The sequence below is a fragment of the Sinocyclocheilus rhinocerous genome, unplaced genomic scaffold (assembly GCF_001515625.1).
Source record: "Sinocyclocheilus rhinocerous isolate Xijiao unplaced genomic scaffold, SAMN03320098_v1.1 scaffold25, whole genome shotgun sequence".
Taxonomy (NCBI): domain Eukaryota; kingdom Metazoa; phylum Chordata; class Actinopteri; order Cypriniformes; family Cyprinidae; genus Sinocyclocheilus; species Sinocyclocheilus rhinocerous.
Window position 1 is genome coordinate 248,887 of NW_015647048.1, and position 22,204 is coordinate 271,090.

Sequence of the window (22,204 nt, forward strand, 5' to 3'; positions counted from 1 at the left end):
AGTGAAAACTTTTATTATTATTATTATTATTGATCAGCACTGAAATACTCAGACCAGTCACTTAAATCACCTTGTTTTGCCCATTCTGATGTTCGGTTAGAAGGTTTTTTTGACCATGTCAGCATGCCTAAATGCCATGTGATTGGCTGATTAGTTATTTGTGTTAATGAGCAGTTGAACAGCTTTACCTAATAAAGTGGCTGGTGAGTGTGTATAACCTACATGCAAGATTTAATGCACTTTAACTTGTAGCAGCCAAATATTAGTCTATACATGACTAAAAATTTGTGTGTGGGGGTGGGGATAACTTTGTCCACATAAAATTATAGCTATTAGGTAAGCCATAGCAATGCAAAGGAGTTTTATTCCATGTTTAAAATTGTATTGTCTTTCATCACCACAAAATGCTATTAAACACAATGCATAAACTGAAATGTAGTGTAAAAATACAGGCAAGCATTCTGATGCCAACTTAGATGAGCTCAATAACACAGCAGAAGTTTTCAGAATTGCTAAATTGTCATTTGATTCTTTGATACAATGCAATTGTTATATCTTTAATAGGACCATGAAATGAAAACTACCACAGATGTGCCATGAAAATATATGCAATGCAGCAGCTGGTTAAAGTGAGTTGGTTATGCTGTAATATAACAGCATTTCTTCCAAAGATCTCCATGTGAAATGTCTGCGTCAGATACTCCTTGCCTCTGGAAGCAAAGAACACAAAGCAGACACTGAGTTTGCTGTTCAATCAAAACACAATGTTGTCATGTTGCTTTAATCGTGATATTAAACCAACCAGCTATGCTGCTACATATTGCGTGCGGCGCTGCATGTGTTCAACAGCACGTCTCCTGTGGAAGAGTAAGCGCTCAGATCCTCCGCTCTATATAGAGAATCAGGTCTGCAGACACACAAACACACACATGAGCTGACACTGAACACACACTTTCACTGACAATGTAAATATAGGTTTATGAGGCCATTTAAGCAAGTGGAGACACAGAAAGTTCAATAAATGTTGCAAATAATGACCTCCTCAGATAAAGGTTGGAGATGCAGCCCTTAAAAGTGTCTTTGCCCAGGATCACGCTGGACGAATACAGTCCAGATGAAGAGCCCGTCACTCTCTGGCCAACATCTTCTTCATCGATTCGAAGTTCAGTGCTAAAACAAAGGTGAACATCAGTATGAAAAAAAAAAATTTGGAAAACTTATTTACACTTCAAATGCTTATAATTACATGTGTCTGCATTTATAAATATATGGAGAATTGTTTGCATTCTAAACCATTATTTAATTTAATGAGCCCCATTGGCTACAACTTGTGTTTTCATTGTTATTTTCCACCAAAAGTGAATGTTACAAAATGCAAATGTTACTGTTGTACGTTGTCAAATCATATTAATTACTGCAATCGGGCAAAACTATATAACAACTTCAAATGATCTGTTTTCCCAGGCCAATGAATCTTACCGTTGGCCCTGTCCAGAAACAGTGAGATAATGCCATTCTCCATCCCTGTACTGCTTAGTAGATTTCCAGACGCTGCCTTGGAATTTCAGGAGCACATATCCGTTCTCCATGGAAAGCTCAATGTCTTTATTCTGCCACAGAGAGATCACAGAGCCAATGATAAATACACAATGAGACGTGATATGCAAGTCTTCTATAAAAGCACACTGTGATATAGGATTATTTTGTTTAAAACTCATATAAAATAGAAAGCTTAACAAATAAAAATTAAAAAAAAGTTAGAAGAAAATGTAGTCACATTCTATATTTTAGAGATATTTAAGAGATATTAAGAGGGATAGAAATTATTTGGTACAATTTCTAATTATCTAATTTGTGTCACTTGGCATATGAATTTGAAAGGGTCAGATTATCTTGCACAAGACACCCCACACAGCAAAAAAATAAATAAATAAAAAAGAATAATAATATTTTGCCTCTGGCCAATATACAGTATATATATATATAGTATGTTTGTGTGTGTGTGTGTGTCTGTGTCTGTGTGTGTGTGTGTGTGTGTAATATTGTAGTTTTTTGGAACATTGTAAAGTATGTTTCCATACATGCTATATACAACAAATAAAGTATTTCTTCAAATGTGACTAATGCTAATGTATTTTCTTGGACTGAAATATATGGAGGGCAAAATACCTTTTTAAATGCCTTAAAAAAATATTTATATTTTTGAAATATATTTTCAAAAATATACAAAAAATGGCCAAAAATGTATTGGTATAACATATATTTTGAAATCTATCTATCTATCTATCTATCTATCTATCTTGACCATATAGTGTGTGTAACTGTGGAAGAGATCCGCACATTTTTGCTGTTCTGCAGCAGGATGCCGTCTGGTTTTGTACTCCTGAAGCCCAGAGAAAGACTGACATCGTCCAAGCTGAAGTCTTCATGGAGTTTCTCCAATGCACTGCCGAGGCTGAATTCAGCTTTCCTCACCATCTGGAAAAGAGCACGATGGATAAGAAATGACACCTTTCTGAGTTTCATCTGGGTGAATGCTGAAGAAACCAAGCTAGCATATTACCTTTAAAGGTAAATATAAATAATGAAAGATTAACTGGATTACCAGTAGCTCATTAGTGCAGCCTCTGCCGATGCCCACTTTCTCTTCAACGCTTGGGGTGGGGCCGCCGGCGGTGCCGATTTTCACACAGCCTTTCAGAGCCGGGATAGTGATGTTGTATCTATAATAAAGTAATTCGGAATTAATAAACCATCATACGATTGTTCTGAAAAGGTCTGAATCACATTTACTTGTTCTGGGTCATGAACTGAGAAATCAAATTTCCCTCGATGTTTTGACATATAACAGGTAAGTTGTGAAAAACAGTATATTAATTGCCTTCCTTGTGATCTTAACACCGTATCTGCATCAGATGCGAGCGTCGTTGCGTCACGTCGCGCATGCGTTTCTCTTTCATGTCGCAAGCAGCGTGAGCGCTTGGAGTACATCAGAAATATGTATGTAGAAATATATATTTGTACGCTGTTATGGATGTTTATCTACATTCTCTCTGTATCTTTAATGTAACTTTGTCAGTGGTCTCTGTATATTACTCTCAGCTCTTGATTTGAGTTCTGTCTTCTGGTATTGATGTTTATTTGTTTCTGTTCCTTAAACCTGACTTGTAAAGTGACCTTGGGTGTTGGAAAGGCGCTATATAAATACAAATTATTATTATTATTATTAGAAATAGAGTGGGACATCAGTTTACTGTCGGCAGTATTGCGGGTAATGCAGGTTATGCTATCAGATCACTTTTGCAAGTAACTAGTAAAGTAACGCATTACTTTTTTTAGTTTAGAATGTTGTCATTCATGTATATAATGCAATTTTATTAAACAATGTCTTTGCTGCTGACCTTCAGTGATCACATTTGCCAAAAATACAACTTTTTTATATTAAAAACAAACAAGCAAGCCCAGCCCCGACGAGAAAAAGTAATGCAAAAGTAACTTAACTCATTACTTTCCATAAAAAGTAACTAAGTAACGTAATTAGTTACTTTTTTAGGCAGTTACACAATATCGTAATGCATTCCTTTTAAAAGAAACGTCCCCAACACTGACTGTCAGGGATTTGTTGTGTCAATCCACGTCACATCCAGTGTGGACAGAATCACTGATTATAATGGGTTCTGTTGTGTTTAGGAAAGAGCTCCCAATCGTGTCAGTGAAACACTGCTTGTTTGTTTGCTTCATTTTACTGTGGACTTGTTTTTAAACATGACAGTTCGACACAGGCTTTACAGAGAGACTGAAATGAAAAAAAAAGATGATGCAGTGCTGAGTCAGACTATATTGGATCCAATGTCGCAACACATAAGCGTGAGTAACTGTGTTTTTACCACTACTGCATCATCTGCTCCTGATTGTTTGATGTGTCCTAATAATTTATATGTTTTTAACCCAAATGACCCATGTTGATTGCAGAGTACATCACAGCAGCGTCCAACTATTATTTTAATATGCAAAACTGTTCAATCATAGCAGTGGGCGTTTAGTTTTGAGTCTTGAATGCGACCCGCCTATAAAAACAGACCGATCTGCAGAGAGGCTCAAAAACAGGACAGAAAATAGCCTATTACTTCTAAATTATGATGTTTTTTATGATGTAAAACTCTTGCTAACATTATAAGCAGACCTCAAATAATAAAAAGTGCAGTTCATGATCCCTTCAAAGGGAAGACATTAAGACACGGACCTCTCACGCAAAGTGTTTGGTATCCCGCCGACGTAGAAGTGCTTGAACGTTTGTGGAATGATGTCCGTACTTTTGACCTCGGTGTTCCCGACTCGGACTTTAAACTCTCTTCCAGCAATAATCAAGATTTTCACATCTGTTTCCTGAAATACAAAAGACAGAGCGCAATTTAATTGTCACTGCCGTGACTATGTACAACATCTTAAAGAAAAAAGTCAACTAGGCTCTTCCTTACCGGAGAAAGGCTTGCTTTATCTTGACTGCTGACAGGCTCCAAAATATTCATTTTGTTTTGGCCACGCAGAACAACGTAGCCTTTCTCAAGAGAGACGCTGTAGAAAAAGTCCTGATAGGGTATGAAGAAAACAAAAAAATGAAAATCTCAAAAAATTATTTTTATGGGAAATTTGTATTAATTAAAGACACCTCAGAAAAGGCTCAATAGGTATGAACAAATTCTTACATCCTCCTCGTCTCCTAAATACAGCAAAAGAGCATCCTTAGCTCTCGTTTCCACTTTCTGATTGATCCACAGATAGTTGGGGAATCTTTCAAGCAGGACTTTGGCGTAACCGGTGCCTTCATAGTAATCTGACTCTGAGATTGTCAGGGGGATTTGTCTGAGAAAATAGAAACAGATTTTACTTTCATTTTCATAAAATGAATCTGTTGTCACAATGTACAGTTTTCCATTCATGCTGCATGTGATTTTTAAATACTATTCTGAATATGTACATGCAAATGTAGTGACTGTGATTACTGGTTATATTGTGAATATACTGTATTATTACTTATTAGTGCATCAGCATCTCACCATTCACATGTTGAGAGCTTACCTCTTGCAAGGGGTTTCTAAGTTAATATTAACCGCATTCTTAAAGTTGTACAGACTGATGAATTTGTCATTGAAGGTGGAAAACTCAATGCAGCCCTTGTATTTGCCATAGTTGAGAGAGGCAGGCAGCTAAAAAAGAGAGAAAACAAATATGTGACCCTGCAGCACAAAAGCAGTGTTAAGTCGCTGGGGTATATTTGCAGCAATAGCCAACAATACATTGTATGGGTCAAAATTATAGATTTTTCTTTTATGCCAAAAAACATTAGGATATTAAGTAAAGATCATGTTCCATGAAGATATTTTGTAAATTTCCTACTGTAAATATATCAAAACTTAATTTTTGATTAGTAATATGCATTGCTAAGAACTTCATTTGGACAACTTTAAAGGCGATTTTCTCAATATTTAGATTTTTTTGCACCCTCAGATTCCAGATTTTCAAATATAGTATTAGTATATAGTATATAGTAATAGTTGTATCTCTGCCCAATAAACCATACATCAATGGAAAGCTTATTTATTCAGCTTTCGTATACATCTCAATTTCAAAAATTTCATTTGTTTTACATAGAAGACCACTTTATCTGGACTGAGATCCAGCAGGTTGCGTGTAAGTTCACCCAGGTTTTCTTTCAGCTGTGGTGGCTTCGGATTGATTGACGTGAACTGCTTTGTTTGAATAACTTGTGCATCTTGATAAATTCTAGATGACATATGGGGGAAAAAAACAGGTGCATATAGTGGATAAAATATAACGCAAGTACAACTATACTAGAGACATTTGACACTGTTAGTAACCAAAATGCACTACTGTTTTAGTTTGAGCATAAGCAAGCAAAAGCCCCAAGAAAGGATAAACAGCATACTTCATTCCTTTAAATAGACACACAACTTGAACATATTTACCAACAGCTATATGTGACAAAACACAGCTGTTTGCATATACATGAATGCAGAGGTGATAGTTCAAAATTCAGCATAATGTTAAGAAATCATGCATTCAGCCAAGATTATATCGGAAATGGTTTGGAAAGAGACTAATGCATAGGTGAAACATTATAGATGCTGTAGGAGATACTAACAAACACATTCACATTCAGAAAGTAATAAAAATACTGCATTTTTTCAAATGCACTGTAGTACACGTGTGGTAAAGCGGATGCAATAATACTGCAGCAACTCCACTTTCACTGCATCTAAAAATGATCACACTTACTATGCAATACCGAGAAATGAAATTTTTCATTTTATTGACAGGAATAGCACACAGCTTTCAGGAAGTAATGGAGAAACACTGGGATTCAAACCAAACTCTTTCAGCCTAAAATAAATCAATACCAATAGTTTTTTTTTTTTTTATTGATGCATGTTACTATACCTGTAAAGGTCGATTTTGTCGAAGAAAGCCAGATCAGATGAGGACTCAGTGATGCTGGATGCCTCGATATCGTACTCCTCTCCATTGAGCTTATAGATGACATGCAGGATGTTATTGCGAAGAGCCATTCCGATGTAGTCTCCGGATGCCTGCCAGAACATTTAACGAATGCATTAAGAGGCTCAAGCTAAAATGACCCTACCTGAGCTAGCCTGAAAATATTTGAATGATTTGAAGTTGATCACACTCACGTCTTTGTTTCCGAGGTACAGCACGAACAGACTGTCATCATTTGTCTGGCGCCGCTGCCGGCTGGTTTTCTCGGGTCTCTGGAGGGACAGGGTGAGAGCGGTGTACGCCCGCAGGTCGTCCAAGTCTCGCGGCGGACGCAGCTCCACATGCCCTTTACCCGTGAATTTCATAGGCACAACAATCTGCAAGAGATCGAAACATTAAGAAGAGAACTGTACTCTCAGGAAAAAAGGTACAAAAGCTGTCACTGGGGCTACTAACCTTTGTACCTTATTTACCCCCAAAAGGAGCATATTAGTACCTTGAAGGTATGCATTAGTAACTAAAGTGTACATATTAGTACCTAAACGTTAAATATAAGTACCTTTTGAAAGGGTACCAGATCAGATACAGCTTTTGTACCTTTTTTTTTTGCATGCAACATTTTTAGGTTCATGCTCAACATACTAAACTCCACTTTAAGGACTGTGGTCAGTGTAGATGCCATGTTTAACTAGACAACCTTGAAAACAATTGGAAAATTGGTTATGGGTTATAAAAATGATATACACTAAAACGAATTGTAACCTAAAAATGGTAGCATCTAAGTAATGTGGTTTAATTTAAAGGGACAGTTCACCCAAAAAATTTAAATAGTTTGTCATCGTTTACTCGCCCTCAAGTCGTTCCAAACCTGTGTGAGTTTCTTTCTTTTGCTGAACACAAAAGAAGATATTTTGAAGAATGTTGGTCACCAAACAGTTACCGGTAGCCATTGACTTCCACAGTATATGTATATATATATATATATATATATATAGAGAGAGAGAGAGAGAGAGAGAGAGAGAGAGAGATAGATATATATTTTAAAAAAATACTATGGAAGTCAATGGGGTCTATTAACTGTTTGGTTAACAATATTTTCCAAAATATCTTCTTTTGTGTTCAGCCGAGGAAAGAAACTTTTGAACAACTTGTCTGTAAGGGAGATTAAACTCTATTTGAACTATTTTAGATTAAATAAATGCATTTATAGAGCAAATCATGCTTCACTTTTAAAAGGTATAGGGAAAAAAACCTGACAGCATCAACAGCATCTTTATTTCAATCCATATGTCTTGTCACAATTATTTCTACTCATATTTTAAATGATTTTCTAAAATCAAATGTGTTTGGAAAATGTTAAGTTGCTTTACACTTCATTTTCAATGTACTATTTCAGTGGATTGAATTTAGAGTGCAGAATATATGAAAATAATAGACTTACTCTGTTAGCAGCATCTCGCGCTTGCTCAATCAGTTCCTTTATCTTATTAATATTATCAGACACGTTGTTCCCGGCGCTGATCTGAGAATTGATCTCTTCTATTTTATCCAGCAGGGATGGGATGGAGCCGCTCACATTTCTGACTGTCAGACGGAAAGAACAGAGAAAGCAAGAGAATAAAGTTAAAGAGGAAGTTGTTGAAGAATCTGATTAAACACAACAGGCGCAGCACTTACCGGTCATTTCCACATTATTGAGAACATTGTCAATATTCGAGACAGAAGGACTAATAGAGATCTTGGTAAGTTCTGCTTTGATGTCGTTTAGCTGGTTCATTGTGTCACTCGTGGTGCGATTGGCCGCCGCTGCCGCTTTCTTAGCCGCGTCGATAATGTTACCGATGTCATCTGTGATCGGACAGAATGAAAACTTATTTTCAAGCATATTCGTGTCCCTGCTGAAAAACCAGCTAACTGTCTTAAAGGGACAGTTTACGTAAAACAAATTAAAATTCTGTCATCATTCACGCACCCTCAAGTCGTTCCAAACCTGTACGAGTTTCTTTCTTCTGCTGAATGCAGAAGAAGATGTTTTTGAAGAATGCGTGTAATCAAACAGTTGACGGTAGCCATTGACTTCTATAGTATGGAAATAAAAAAATACTATGGAAGTCAATGGCTGCCGTAAACTTTGAAATATCTTCTTTTGTGCTCAACAGAAGAGAGAAACACATACAGGTTTGAAACGACATGAGGGTGAGTGAATGATGACAGAATTTTCATTTTTGGGTGAACTGTCTCTTTAAGCTAGTCAAGGCAAGGAAGCTGCATAAGAAACAATCCTCCATATGGAAATCAAACATGTCAGCGCTTGTCCTTTCATATAGAATGAACTGAGCTATATGAGACTGTCTTATGTATGGAATGGGCTTGTTTTGTCCTCAGAGTCATATGTCAAGCAGTGCTCTTTTCTCACCTCTCTGAATTCCCTTCAAACCCTCCTGGACAGAGAGCAACTCCTTTTCTAGAGCTTTCTTCTTCTCTTCAGCAGCTTGCAGGCGTTCCTTCTGATTACTGAGGTCTTTAGTTGCTCCTGATAAAGACAGAATAACAGTGTTTAAATAACAAATGATTGATTATAGTTTTAATTTAGAGTTGTAATTTTAAATTCATACAAACCTTTAAGATCTTTAGCTGCATTTTTGGCAACTTTAAGTAGGTTATTGCCATTGTTTTTCAGATTCGTGGCCCTGTTGATTAAGTCCCCTTCACTGACATCCTGAAAAAAAAAAATAATAATAATAATAATAATAATAAAAAATCAACATTTATGTTTGGCAACATACACTGACCCCAAAAAAGTGCTTAAAAACTCAAAGTCACACTTAACCAAATTTATTATTTTTATTTTATTATTTTATTATTTTATTCAATGACATTAATGTGCTATATTTTACTTAGATAATTTTTTTAGTTTTTTAATTTAATACTTTATATTTTTAGGGGATTTTATTGTACTAAATTATATTTATACAGTAGTTATGATCCATTTAATTATTATTATTCACTTTTTAAGCATAGACCTGAAAATGAAATTTTCAAATTCAAATTAAATTTCCAAAAAAAAAAAAAAAAAATCCAAATTAAATATTGAATGCTTTGGAGCACAGACTTAAGTTTGGTCTCTTTTTAAAGAAGACACTGGGCACATTATTGCTGAAGTATTAAAAAAAAAGTTATAGAAATTTAAATTAATCGAGTTAAGTTAAAACTGCATGAAAATCAAAACAAGTTGTGTTTCAAATATGAGCTTGATATTTCAAAAAAATTGCTTTTAGTGAAGTTTTGCCACTAATTAATTTACTTTTTTTTTTTCAGAACTATATAATATGAAAAATAAATAAATAATTGGAGGTTAACAATTTATATCAATATGAAGTCACTTCCACTCAAATTCACACAGGTCTCCTAACAGAGTAATTTATCTCATTAACTGTGTTCTGCTATTGTTTCACCACAACACATTTAACAAGTTCATAAGTATTTCTATCACTTCATATCACTATATCTTTTGTTTTATCATTTTAAACTTCTTTTTGAGAAATGTTGGCTTGGAAAGTGTGCTTGTGCTATATATCTTGAAAATAAATGCTATATGGTTTGATTTTGTTATCCAATGCAATGCCATTCATTTTCCAGGGCCGCTGAATGTATCCTAACTTTGACATTCATGCGTGTTTGGTGATGTCTCCTACATTGAGTGCTTTGTCTGCCGCCTCTTTGGCCTTCTTCGCCGCCTCCTCTGCAGCGTTGACAGCGTCGGTGATGTTTTTGTACGCCTCTATCCCAGAGAGAGCGGTTTGCACACCAGAGCGCCCACTCACATTCTGTACAGCCCTGTCCAGGACAAAAACAGCACTTATATGCTATACATCAACAGCATACTCTCTTCCCTCTGGGGGAAAAAATATGTTACAGAGACTTTATGAAGAGCACATGGAACTGGCATTTTTATGAGATGGAAATCGAAGTGAAAGCGACACACAGTGTAGGAAAACGAGAGGCACCTTGTGACACGGGTGTGTAAACTAAAGAGGTGTCTTACTCTTGCAGCTCTTTGGCCAGTTTGTGCATGTTTTCTGCATGTTTTTCTGCCTGTTTCACAATCTTCTCTTTGGCTGCTGCTTGTGAAATGGTTTGGACTTTATCCTTGAGTTCGGTCTTTGCTCCGTTGAGCTGCGCCGCAAGCTGTTCGTATTCCTGTGGGATCATGAGAGGATTTGTCACCAATGAAATCACTAACACTGTCATCATATACTGATCTGTAACTGGCTAGAAAAAGCAAATGAATGCATAAATGATACAATAGTATTAAATATAAAGGTATAACTGGTTCTACACAGTAAGTTAGAAAAGCAAATTAATGCATAAATGATAAAATAGTATTAAATATAAATATTGCATGAATAAAAAATTATTTTACTCAAATTTTAATTACAATATTGGGGTAAATCTTATGAGGAAATGTCTGGGTCATATTTCTCCCCAAAATATTTTTTTCATTACTTGAAATAAAATAAAGGTTAACTGAAATAAAATTATATATATATATATATATAGCTATATAATTCTGTTTATAATTATAATAATTAATAAATAATTATATATGATGAAAAGTGTTTTAGGACAATTCATATTTTTTACCTTGGCATTATGTAGGAAATGCATACACACATACATAAATAATCTGCCTTCATATATGCTAAATATTGTTTCTTATTTTTCTCTTTGACCTGGGAATATTTTTTGTCATGTAGTTTCTTATACTGTCTATGTGTTTCTGAAGGTTTACCGTTTTGCTGTCACTGAACATATTCAGGACGTCCTCAGTGTCTTTCAGCTGTTTCACCGCAAGAAAAATCTGATCCCAGACAAGGTCTCTCTCACGCTCCAGATCTTTCACTCGTTTCTGAAAAAAACAAAACAAACAACAACCTAATGTACATTCTCTCTTGCTAGCATGTGTTTTTGTGCTCTGAGGATTGTACCGTTCTAGATTCTTACCAGAATATCTTTAAGGCCTTCAGCGTTGATGTCGTTCTGATTGATGGCTTTCTTCACCATATTATCAGCCTGTTTGAGCAGATCCTCTAACTCTTTCAGTTTGGCCTCATAGCTGCTCAGTAGATCGTCAGCACGCTTCGACGCCGCTTCATTCTCATCGCACTGCTTTAAGATGTTTTTGACATTCTCTAAAACTGCAATGAAAACATAAATGTGAAATGGCCAAACATTAATACTGCAACTCTCAGTAATGATTAGGTGATAGCTTAGACATGCACAAGCTAAATCGACAGTAAATGTACATTTGTTTGCTTCATCTTGCTCTTTCCTGGCTGCATCTTTCTGCGCGGTGAAGTGTCGTTTTTCCATCTCCTTCACCATGTTCTCAGACTGTTCCAGGAGTTTGGCTAAATCTGCGTTGGGCAGAGCTGATCCACTGCTGTTTGAGTCCATCAGCTGCTTCAGGAGCTCTGAAGAACAAATACAGTACAAATATCATACATACAGTACATATTTAATTCCTTAATCATTATTACAACTAAAAAAGGGGTAAATGCAGTAACGTCATGGTAATAACATAGTATCATTCAGAACTTTGAAATGTTTTCACATCTTTCACATTCATTCATTAATGAGAAGTTGTTGAGAAGTTAATGAGAAGTTGCTTATTAATGAGTGAATGTTATGAATTGTGAACGTTACTGTGTTATCACCATGTTATTACTGCATTTACGTCTTTTTAAGTAATTAAAAAAAGAGAACTTTCAAATTATACATAAACCATAATGAACCCCACTGGAATAAATGTAAGTTGATTAAATTCCTTTGAATTTATGAACTCGTGATTGCTAAAGAACAGTCCAAATGTATGAAACCTACATATTTATTTCTAACAAAACAACAAATATTACTACAAATGTCAAACAAAATACATTTAATTTTATTAAATTATTTTACTTGCATAAACTTTCACTTTCAGCTGTTAAAAGTGATAGATTTTTCATGCCGCAATGGTTCATCAGTAGGCATACATATTCATGTTCATCAATAAAATTCAGTCCCAAAAGTTTGTGAGATATGGAGAAAAGGTTCAATATATATTACAAAAAATGTTTTATACATTAACATAACTTCATGGAAAATTTTTACAAAAAGTGTTTTTGACACTAATGGTGCTCCATACATACCAGGCAAAGATGACCTGAACACAAAATGTGTAGTATTTTTTTTTTTTTGTATCTCTTCAAGGTCAAAATGAACCGAATGCGTTATGAGGGATAAAATAAATCGTAGCCTTTGGGAACAGTGGCTGGAGACATTCCTTCAGCTCGGGTCTGTGTATTATGGCATTGTTCACAGCACACAGGATCTGTCAGGACAGGCCTGCTATTCAGTCATCCTGATCCTCAACAGTGAGAAAACACCACACCTGCGGCCATTTATCAACACAGCACACAAAAGCAGCACTGCTAACCCAGTTTGACAAACCCATGTCATCTGTGTACCTTATTTACCCCTAAACGGTACAAATTAGTTCCTTAAATGTACATATTAGTAGCTTTTGAAAGGGTGCCGCCCCAGTGACTATTATTTTATACCTTCTTTTTTGAGAAGGCTTATTGACTAAATTTCTATCAAATTAAATGAGCAGCTCTACAAAACGTGTCTGTCCTCATTCATTGCACAGTACCACACAGAATTACAGGTAATGCATTATTATTAATATAAACCCCAAATCTGTTTGTGTTTTACCTTGTATTTTTCTGAGGAGGTTCTGTGTCTCGGTGTCCAGATCTTTTGCTCGTTCGTGGCTGTTTTCAGCATTAGAAAGTGCTTTCTGCGAATCCTCGGATTGCTTCCAGACCTGGACATACAACGGCTTGATGAAATATTTGATCTCCAGCAAGTGTAATGAAAATAGAGAGATCTCAGATCTGAACAGCCCAGCAAGCAGCAAACATCCCATACGACAAAAAAAATATATATTTATTTCTGTCCAAAATATATATTTTTAATATATGCTAAATATATGTTGTAAACTGTGAAGCTCAATTAAATATATTTTGAAATTGGAAATATATTTAGCTTCAACATATAACAAAAAAAAAACAATTGTAAAAATGGTAAAGTATGTTCCTTGATGATGATTTTTCTTCAAATGTGAATATATTTTCTTGGACTGAAATATATGGAGAGCAAAAAATTAAATGCTTTAAAAAATTATATTTAAAAAAAATATATATTTTCAAAAATATAAAAAGTGGAAAAAAATATAAGCAACTATATTTACGTAAATATATTTTTAGACATATTCTAACAAATATAGTTTTTGGCCCTTTTTTGTATATTATGAAATATATTTGAACAAATATAATTTTTGATGTATGTGTAATGTGGGGTTTTGTGTTTGGGTTTTGTTTCCTGTTCATGTTTTCATGTCTTTTATTTTGTAATTGTTTCACCCTGTTGGTGTCATGCTTCCCTTGCCCTCATGTATCTCTGCCTTGTGTATGTGTCATGTTCTGATTGGTTGTCCTAGTCATGTGTCTTGTTTCCCATTGGTTTGTTCTTGTCATGTGACCCTCTTGTTTGCTATAAGTAGCCATCATGTTGCCATTGTCTCTTGTCGTGTATTGAAGTTGTAACCCGCTGTCGGTGAGTCTAGTCTGTTTGCGCCTCGTCAAATCTGTTCATGCCTAGTCAAGTCTGTTCATGCCTCGTCAAGTCAAGTCAAGTCTGTGTATCTTGTTTGGATTATGTTTGGATTTTGTATTACACCTTGTTTGAATAAAACTGCACTTGGGTTCTCACTACGCTCGCCTTCAGTGGACTGAATCGTTACAGTATGGTATTTCTCACTTGTTTATAAACAGCATTCTGCATGAAATCTGCATGTTTTTGTATCAGAAAACATATCTTCAAGTACCTGTTCTTTTAGACTGTCCATATCTTCGGCCAGATTAGTAACATCTTGTTCCAGCTGGTTTATTTTAGGCACCTGATTGTCGACGGTAGAGCTGAATGTGTTCACCAGGTTCTGAAAGAAAAACATCATGAGTATTAAGAGCTAAATGAGATTTGTTCATTATTCATGCATGTTCTTCAAAACATGGATGTCAGCATTAACAAAAACTGGATCGCAGAGTATAGTCTGGGTCATTATTGACATTGCATTATGAAAATATCAAACAGACATCTGCTCTGTTGATGCTTATTGAGTTTGGGAAAGGTTTTATGTGGTTTTGTAAGGTGTAGTCAATCACTCCATTGTTTAAAAGACAGACCTGCAGGATAATAATGGGGTTTACAGCCTGTTTGCAGTGAAAGCACATGGAAAAAACATTTCTTTTTCACATGGAAAAAAGTCTTTACTCTTAAAAAATACAAAATATGAATAAGGTTTGTCAAATGGATCACGCTTATGAAATGCTAATATGTTAGACATGCATGCATTTATTTTATTAAAGTAATGGAAACCTTTGCTGACTAGACCTGCTTATAAAATTAGGATTTTTTTTCTTCTTTTTTTGTATAGGCTTAGTGGTTGAAACACCCTTTCAAGTGCTGTGAATGTTCAGTCATGTCTGTAAATTTCGCTGAATCACTAAATTGCCCACAGAATGTTCTAGACTCCATCCAATGCATTGGATGCATTTAATGCATTAATCTAACTGTGCATTATGCTGATGAGTGAGCTGATGTGCTATTTCGAACCACCCCACTGATTTCATGCAACAGCCCTTAATAACAGAACTGTGTGTGTGTGTTGTTAGTGTGTGTGTGTGTACCTGTTTTTCTATTCTGGTGGGGACTTAAACCTGAATACACACAGACTCATGGGGACTCATGTCACGGTGGGGACCTAAATTGAGGTCCCCACGGGTAAACAAGCTAATAAATCACATAGAATGAAGTTTTTTGAAAATCTAAAAATGCAGAAAGTTTCCTGTGAGGGGTAGGTTTAGGTGTAGGGTTGGTGTAGGGCAATAGAATATACGGTCTGTACAGTAGAAAAACCATTACGCCTATGGAGTGTCCCCACAAGGATAGCAAACGTGTGTGTGTGTTTGATAGACCCTAACATGATCACAGTTGTTCTATGCGCAGTTATAACTTTTGACTTTCCATTGTATAACTTACAATGTCAAATTACAGCATTATATAGAATTCACCCTCGGTGGGAAAAAACAAAAAAAACTTTCTCAGAACAGAATATTGAGGAATAAGAAAGGATAAATCAGGGAAACTACAGAAGGAGATGAAGGAATACCGTTGTGGCAGTAATGGCTTCTTCAAGCTTCCTCAGATGTTCTTTTGATGAAGGTCTGAGAGAGTCCAAATCCAGTTGATCTTTAATTCTTCTCAGCTCAATATCAAGCTTTTCCAGATCATTCAGTAATGTCTGTGCACAGTTATCACACTCTGAAAAAAAAAATCACGCACACCGTTACAAAATAGCACAGGACAAGATAACAAAAGGAAATACTGAAAACAAACAGTGAAACCCTGTGGTTTGTGTGAAAATCCTCTACCTTCACACTGCTCTTCTGTATTTGTGTCTTGGAGCTCCAGAGAATTCCTGCACACTATGAAAGACACAAGACATATTGTGAATGAAGTTATTCAGAGTTTACACAAGATTATTTCAACCCTCCATTGCAACATTCACCTATCTATCTATCTATCTATCTATCTATCGTTTTTACATTAGAACATTATTTTCATGGCAAATGGCAAATATGCACATTCCGAAATGTTCAACCAAATGTTCATTACTGTACAAAAAGTAATATTTGTTGTACTGCCATTAATTTATTCTTGTTTTGATTTTTTAAAGTAAAAAACGAAATAAATAACTATTAATTAAAAAATACTAGGAATTACAAAATAAATCCTCAAAAGCAAAACACCCATATGCATTATGATGTTCTTGAATATTTTTGCAGTATGGCTTTGAGAAATGCTGGCTAATTTTTTGTTATCATTTTGAGTTGAAATGTGATATTCACGCATGAAGGGCTAAATGCATACAGTATAACACACAAACAAACACAGACCTCCAGTCTTAGAGTCACACAGGTTTCCAGGACAGTTGCACAGACGACAGCGGCCACCGTAGAGCAGAGGATCGCCATAATATCCTGCAGCACATCTGAGGAGACATGATCAGAAACAGCTTCATGTCTACAGTGCATGCATAACATCAAACAGATGCAGTGCTCCAAGCCTCCAAGAATCTTGGATTCAATCTTTTTATCAACTTGTTTTCTTTCAGTTAACACAGGTTTTGTATTTCTTTTTTAGAACTGAGTGATCGTAGGCCTCACTGATCTGAACGTATGCACCTCAGTTTTTAAGTGAACAAAGCATTATTTGTGGATCGTTTGGGCAATGTTCACTCAAAAACTGAACATCCAGCTTCAGCAGAAAAACCCCTCTGGTTGACCAGAACCTGATCAGCATAAACCAGCCTGGACAAGCATTGAAATGCATGTTGGTCTAAACTTGTCTTTTGAGCAGAGATGTGAAGCCACAGATCACATAAGTGAGCTTTTACATAAATACTGCATAGAGGAAGCACACAGGGATATTAAGGAAAGTGAATCACTCACCGCTCGCATCTCTCGCCTGTGTAACCGTCTTTACACAGACACAGAAGTCTGCCATCGGTTTCAGTGCAGCCCAATGCAAAACTGCAGAAAGAGACGCCACATCATTAGTTAACAACATAGATGTTATATTATTATGTAAACTTCAATTTAAATGAATAGGGGGCACAACATCCATTTAACTAATGGATATCACCTGACTTCCCCAGCTGATTGATTACATTAAGAATTGCAATTTTTAAAAAAACATTTTTTGTATTACAAATTTTCTGAAATGTTATGTTTTAATATGCAAATTAGGCATTATCCTTAGGGGATATTGGACCGAGGGAATTTTGGAATTCTCTTTTTATCACTCCATAAATCAGAAAATACTGTCAACAGCAAAAAAAAAAAAAAACATTTTCACCAGTTTTTAGGAATAAAACTTTAAATAAAATCAAGTGAATGATACATGAAAAATAACATTTTGTAAAACCCTTCAGTATGTCTCTTCTGCTCAACACAGCTACATTATTTGATCAAAAATACAGTAAACATTGTGAAATATTATGTGTTTTCTATTTGAATATATATTAAACTGTAATTTATTTCTGTGATGCGCAGCTGTATTTTCAGCATCATTACTCCAGTCTTCAGTGTCACATGATCTTCAGAAATCATTCTAATATGCTGATTTTCTGCTCGAGAAACATTTCTGATTATTATCATCATGTTAAAAACAGTTGTGCTGCACACTATTTTAGTGGCTGTAATTGAAATCCACAGATGTGTACAGATAAAGTGCAATAAAATGTACACAAAAGGGTATTTTGGCTGTTTTCTGTCCACTGGTCTGTAACAACACTTTCAGAAAAGCCAAAAAGCCCAAAATATCAATACACCAGCAGTCTCTCGCCTCAAAACTGTCAGTGCTTTTCCGTCCCAGATGTGAGTCTTACTTGTTGGCGTCGTTGCTGAGAGGACATGGGCACGCGCTGCATCTCCTTTGTGCTGCGGCTGAGTAAAATCCGTCTTTACAGCGCTCACAGTGATCCCCTGCTCTGTTATCACCGCAGTTCTGTTCAACAGAGCATTTGTGTTACTCAAATAAACAGAAAAATAAATGTGTGCACAAGCAACAAACCCATGGTGCGATACTAAAGACAGAGCGCATTATTACCAGACATCGGCCGGTGTTTTCCTCGCACTCGTTAGAGAAGCTGTTACAGGAGCAGCGAACACAACGAGCAAACAGACCACTTCTGTCCAGATAGAAACCAGCAGAGCATCTCTGATGACAGACAACAGGGAGTGTTTCAATAAATCAATAACATCATTAATCAAAAAAGCTTTTCATTACTGGTATAACAATGCACAAAAAAAAAAAAACACAACAACAACAACAACAAAACATATGAAATACTTAACTGAATGGATGAAGTATTTGGACATGTCCAATACAGTGTATTATTTTTCATTTTCATTTTCATTTTAGTTAAAGTTTTATGTATAACAGATTATCAGAGGTGAAATATACTGATAAATTATAGTTAAATTAAAGAACTTTGTCAAAAGTAAAAGCACCCAGACAAAAAAAAATACAAAAATAAAAAAATATATATAAAAGAATAGTTCATCCAAAAAATTAAAAACATTAAAATCATTATTTACTCAATGCCAGGCTATCACCACATATTAGATTTTAATCTCAAATCTGTCCTGAAACCATTTAACTGAACTTGTATATTGGAATTGAGTTGTTCATAGACTGTACACTTTAGTTGCATTCAGCAATCAATAACTATAGCTTTAGTGATCAATGAAATATCTCTTCATGACCATAGAATTTACATTGGAATTAATGCACTGGCTACACAAGTTCATCTACATATCAACATATTTGATTGACAAAAAAAAAAAAAGCTGCATATATTTTAAGTCATGACTCTGGTACTCTAGAGGTCTAAATAAAAGAGTAAGAATTAAGTGTTAATCACAATCTACACTTTGTACAAAATAAGAGTATTCACTATAAAAAGTGATTTCAGAATTGTAAATAAAAAAAATAAAAAAAAATATTGGAGTACATTTTACAAGGAAATACCATTTCATATCTACTTCAAAATTATACATTTAATTCAATGTGTTACTTGCCATTTTTTGGAATTAATTGTGAAATTACAAGCAATTTCTGAGTGAAAACTGATACAGCACATTTTTTGTTTCAGTGCAAGTACTTCACACCTCTTTATACAATATAAAATTATGTAAGCTGAACGAAATTATAGACAAAAACTATATTCATCCACCATCACATTTTAATATTAACCCATTTTCATTCACACAAATGCATAGAATATTTCTCGTTACCTGTGCATCATCCACTGAAGGGATCTGGATGCGCTGTGCATCGTTCACCGCTGGATACTGAACTCTCTGAGTCCACTCTGACTGTTCTCTCTGATGCTGCGCGCTCCTGTGTTCGGGTCTGGGTCCTCCACAAACCAGCTCAAGCAGGGCCCCGAACGCAAGGGCCCTCAGTGCTGCACTCCGCCACGCCGCTGATCCTGACATTCCCGTCCGCTCGATCTGTGTGAAATAACTCGTGTTGCGCTCAGGTACGCTCTTCTTAAAGAGGGAGAAAACGCCCCAGACCTCAGATGAACCAGGAACCTGAGTCACGCTTAGGTATGCAAAGAGGTTAGACATGTGCTGCACTGTAGTGTAGTGAAAAACACACACATTCACTCGAGAGCAAACCAAGACATGGACCGAGAGACCCAAGCACTTTATCAGTACGTTACCAATAGCTGATTTGAACACTTTAGTTTAGGGAACAATTCTCACTTTGCTTATTAGCATGCATATTACTAGTATATTGGCTGTTTATTTGTATGTATAAAGCACATATTAATGCCTTATTCTGCTTGACCATATTTTAGATCATTTAATCATACAGTACCTAAACTTAAAAACTACTTTACTAACTATTAATAAGCAGCGAACTAGGAGTTTATTGAGGCTAAAGTCATAGTTAATACTTAGTTAATAGTGAGAATTTCTCTTCTAACAAAATTGTGAATATTGCTTTAATCATTATTTGTTGGCCACACTTTAGTTTAGGGACCAATTCTCACTATTAATCAACAATTAACTATGAATTTTGCCTCAATAAACTCTTAATGCTGCTTACTAATAGTTAGTAGATAGTAATATTGTTTAATCCTTTATAACCTATTTGGCCACACTTTATTTTAAGGTCCAATTCTCGGTATTAACAAATCATTAACTAAGACTTTTGCCTCAATAAACTCCTAATTTGCTGCTTGATAAGTTAGTAAGGTAGTTGTTAAGATTAAGTATTTGGTAGGATTAGTTGTCATGCAGAATAAGACATTAATATGTGCTTTATAAGTACTAATAAGCAGCCAGTATGTTAATAATAGGCATGCTAATAAACAACTAGTTAATAGTGAGAATCGGTCCCTAAACTAATGTGTTACCAATTTATTTATTTATTTTATTTTTACAGATTTTTTTTTTAATACAATAAATTAAGATGCTATTTTTTTAGTTAAGTGTGCCTAATGCATTAACTCAGGTTGTTGGATTTATTGTATCACATTTTGTTATTATATTAAATTATTGGTGATACTAGGAAACACATATTCACTATAAACTATGACTTCTCCCTCAGTAATCTCCTGATTTGCTGCTTATTAATAGTTAGTAAGGTAGTTGTTATGTATGGGTTAGGGTTAATAGATCTAAAATATGCAGAATAAGGCATTAACATGTGCTTTATAAGTACTAATAAACAGCCAATATGCTAGTAATATGAATGCAGATAAGCAACTAGTTGGTCCTCAAACTAAAGTGTTACCTTATTTATTATTAATATATTTATTTATTATTAATATTTTCTCTCATCTCCCCAAGAAGCTCTAATGTTTGCTATTATGTTGCTATTTCTTTCATTCGTCAGCTGTTTTAACGTATCGTTGTTAGTAACTATGACAAACAGTGAGTGTTTAAGACGCCGTCACACATTGATCAGAATGATTCACGTTTTTGTTTTCTCAGCTTCCACACCCAGTCTAGAGAAGTCAGCACACGTTAGAAAACATGCCCTCAGGTTACAGACTTCACAGCTCTTCTCGTCTCTTTATGGACACGTCACGAGAAACTAAATGTGTGCGGGTGTGGCGGGAAGGATATGGATACAGACAGGACTCTGGAAATGCAATACATTCTCAGACATAATAAAGTTACGAAAGCTGTCAGTGGGGCGGTGCCTATTCGAAAGGTACAAATATGTATCCTTTAGGTGCTATATATAATACCTTCAAGATACTTATATGCACCATTTAGGGTTAGGGTTAGGGTTAATTTTGATATTTAAAAATATATACAATTTCAAATTACTAACCCACACAAACACACACACACACACACACACACACACACACCTATACAGACATGATTCTCTAAATGCAATAGAAAAGAGTCAAAGACTATGTATTTACAAGTGTATTCAAGTGGCCATGCCTCATTGTGTATGTTACCGCTTTCTTCTAACCTGACTGTACATCCGTTGTGTGTGTGATTCAGATATATTTTGTACTAAGTATCTTGAAATTACTGTGTGATATTAGTGTACATGGGTGTGATTGGGCATGTCAGTGCAACAGACTGTAATTACCAAACCTAACCTGCAATTTCATACAAAAAAAAACATCAGTGTTTTGATCTACTCCATTCACCATTCTCACCTTATTCATACAATTATTCAGATATTCCTTGGCTTTCAGATTAATTTAGGTAATAGCTGGTTTATAGGCTACATATATAAGAACCAGGGAACCCACGGGTGATAAAAAAGTCTTAAATAGCATTAAAAAGTCTTAAATATCAGTTATGGAAGTCTTAAATTAGAGAAAGAAGAACTTCACAAGATGTTTGTAATAAAAACTTATTTTGTGTTTGGCTTTTTAATTTTTTTTGACTAAAATATATTTAAAATGTTTTGCTGAATATATGCTGTAAACCGCAAAGCTTGATGAAATATAGTTTTGAAATTGAAAATACATTTA

General features: G+C 35.2%; 1 protein-coding gene across 1 annotated transcript; it reads right to left on the reverse strand.

Annotated features, from left to right (window-relative positions):
- Positions 1–346: 346 nt before the first annotated feature.
- On the reverse strand, positions 347–19,723 carry LOC107708592 (laminin subunit alpha-3-like). Its single transcript, XM_016512856.1, has 31 exons — positions 19,482–19,723; positions 18,292–18,402; positions 18,071–18,189; positions 17,133–17,213; positions 16,578–16,672; positions 16,053–16,106; positions 15,791–15,942; positions 14,447–14,557; positions 13,273–13,384; positions 11,823–11,990; positions 11,521–11,714; positions 11,309–11,425; positions 10,562–10,716; positions 10,212–10,353; positions 9,136–9,235; positions 8,933–9,049; positions 8,194–8,364; positions 7,958–8,100; positions 6,711–6,893; positions 6,460–6,608; positions 5,649–5,784; positions 5,080–5,207; positions 4,707–4,863; positions 4,479–4,589; positions 4,244–4,386; positions 2,606–2,723; positions 2,341–2,478; positions 1,480–1,610; positions 1,039–1,170; positions 803–907; positions 347–710 (listed from the first exon to the last, which is right to left on the reverse strand). Exons 1-30 carry the CDS (start codon positions 19,683–19,685, stop codon positions 814–816), a joined length of 3,966 nt encoding a protein of 1,321 aa, XP_016368342.1. The 5' UTR covers positions 19,686–19,723; the 3' UTR covers positions 347–710; positions 803–813.
- Positions 19,724–22,204: the final 2,481 nt, after the last annotated feature.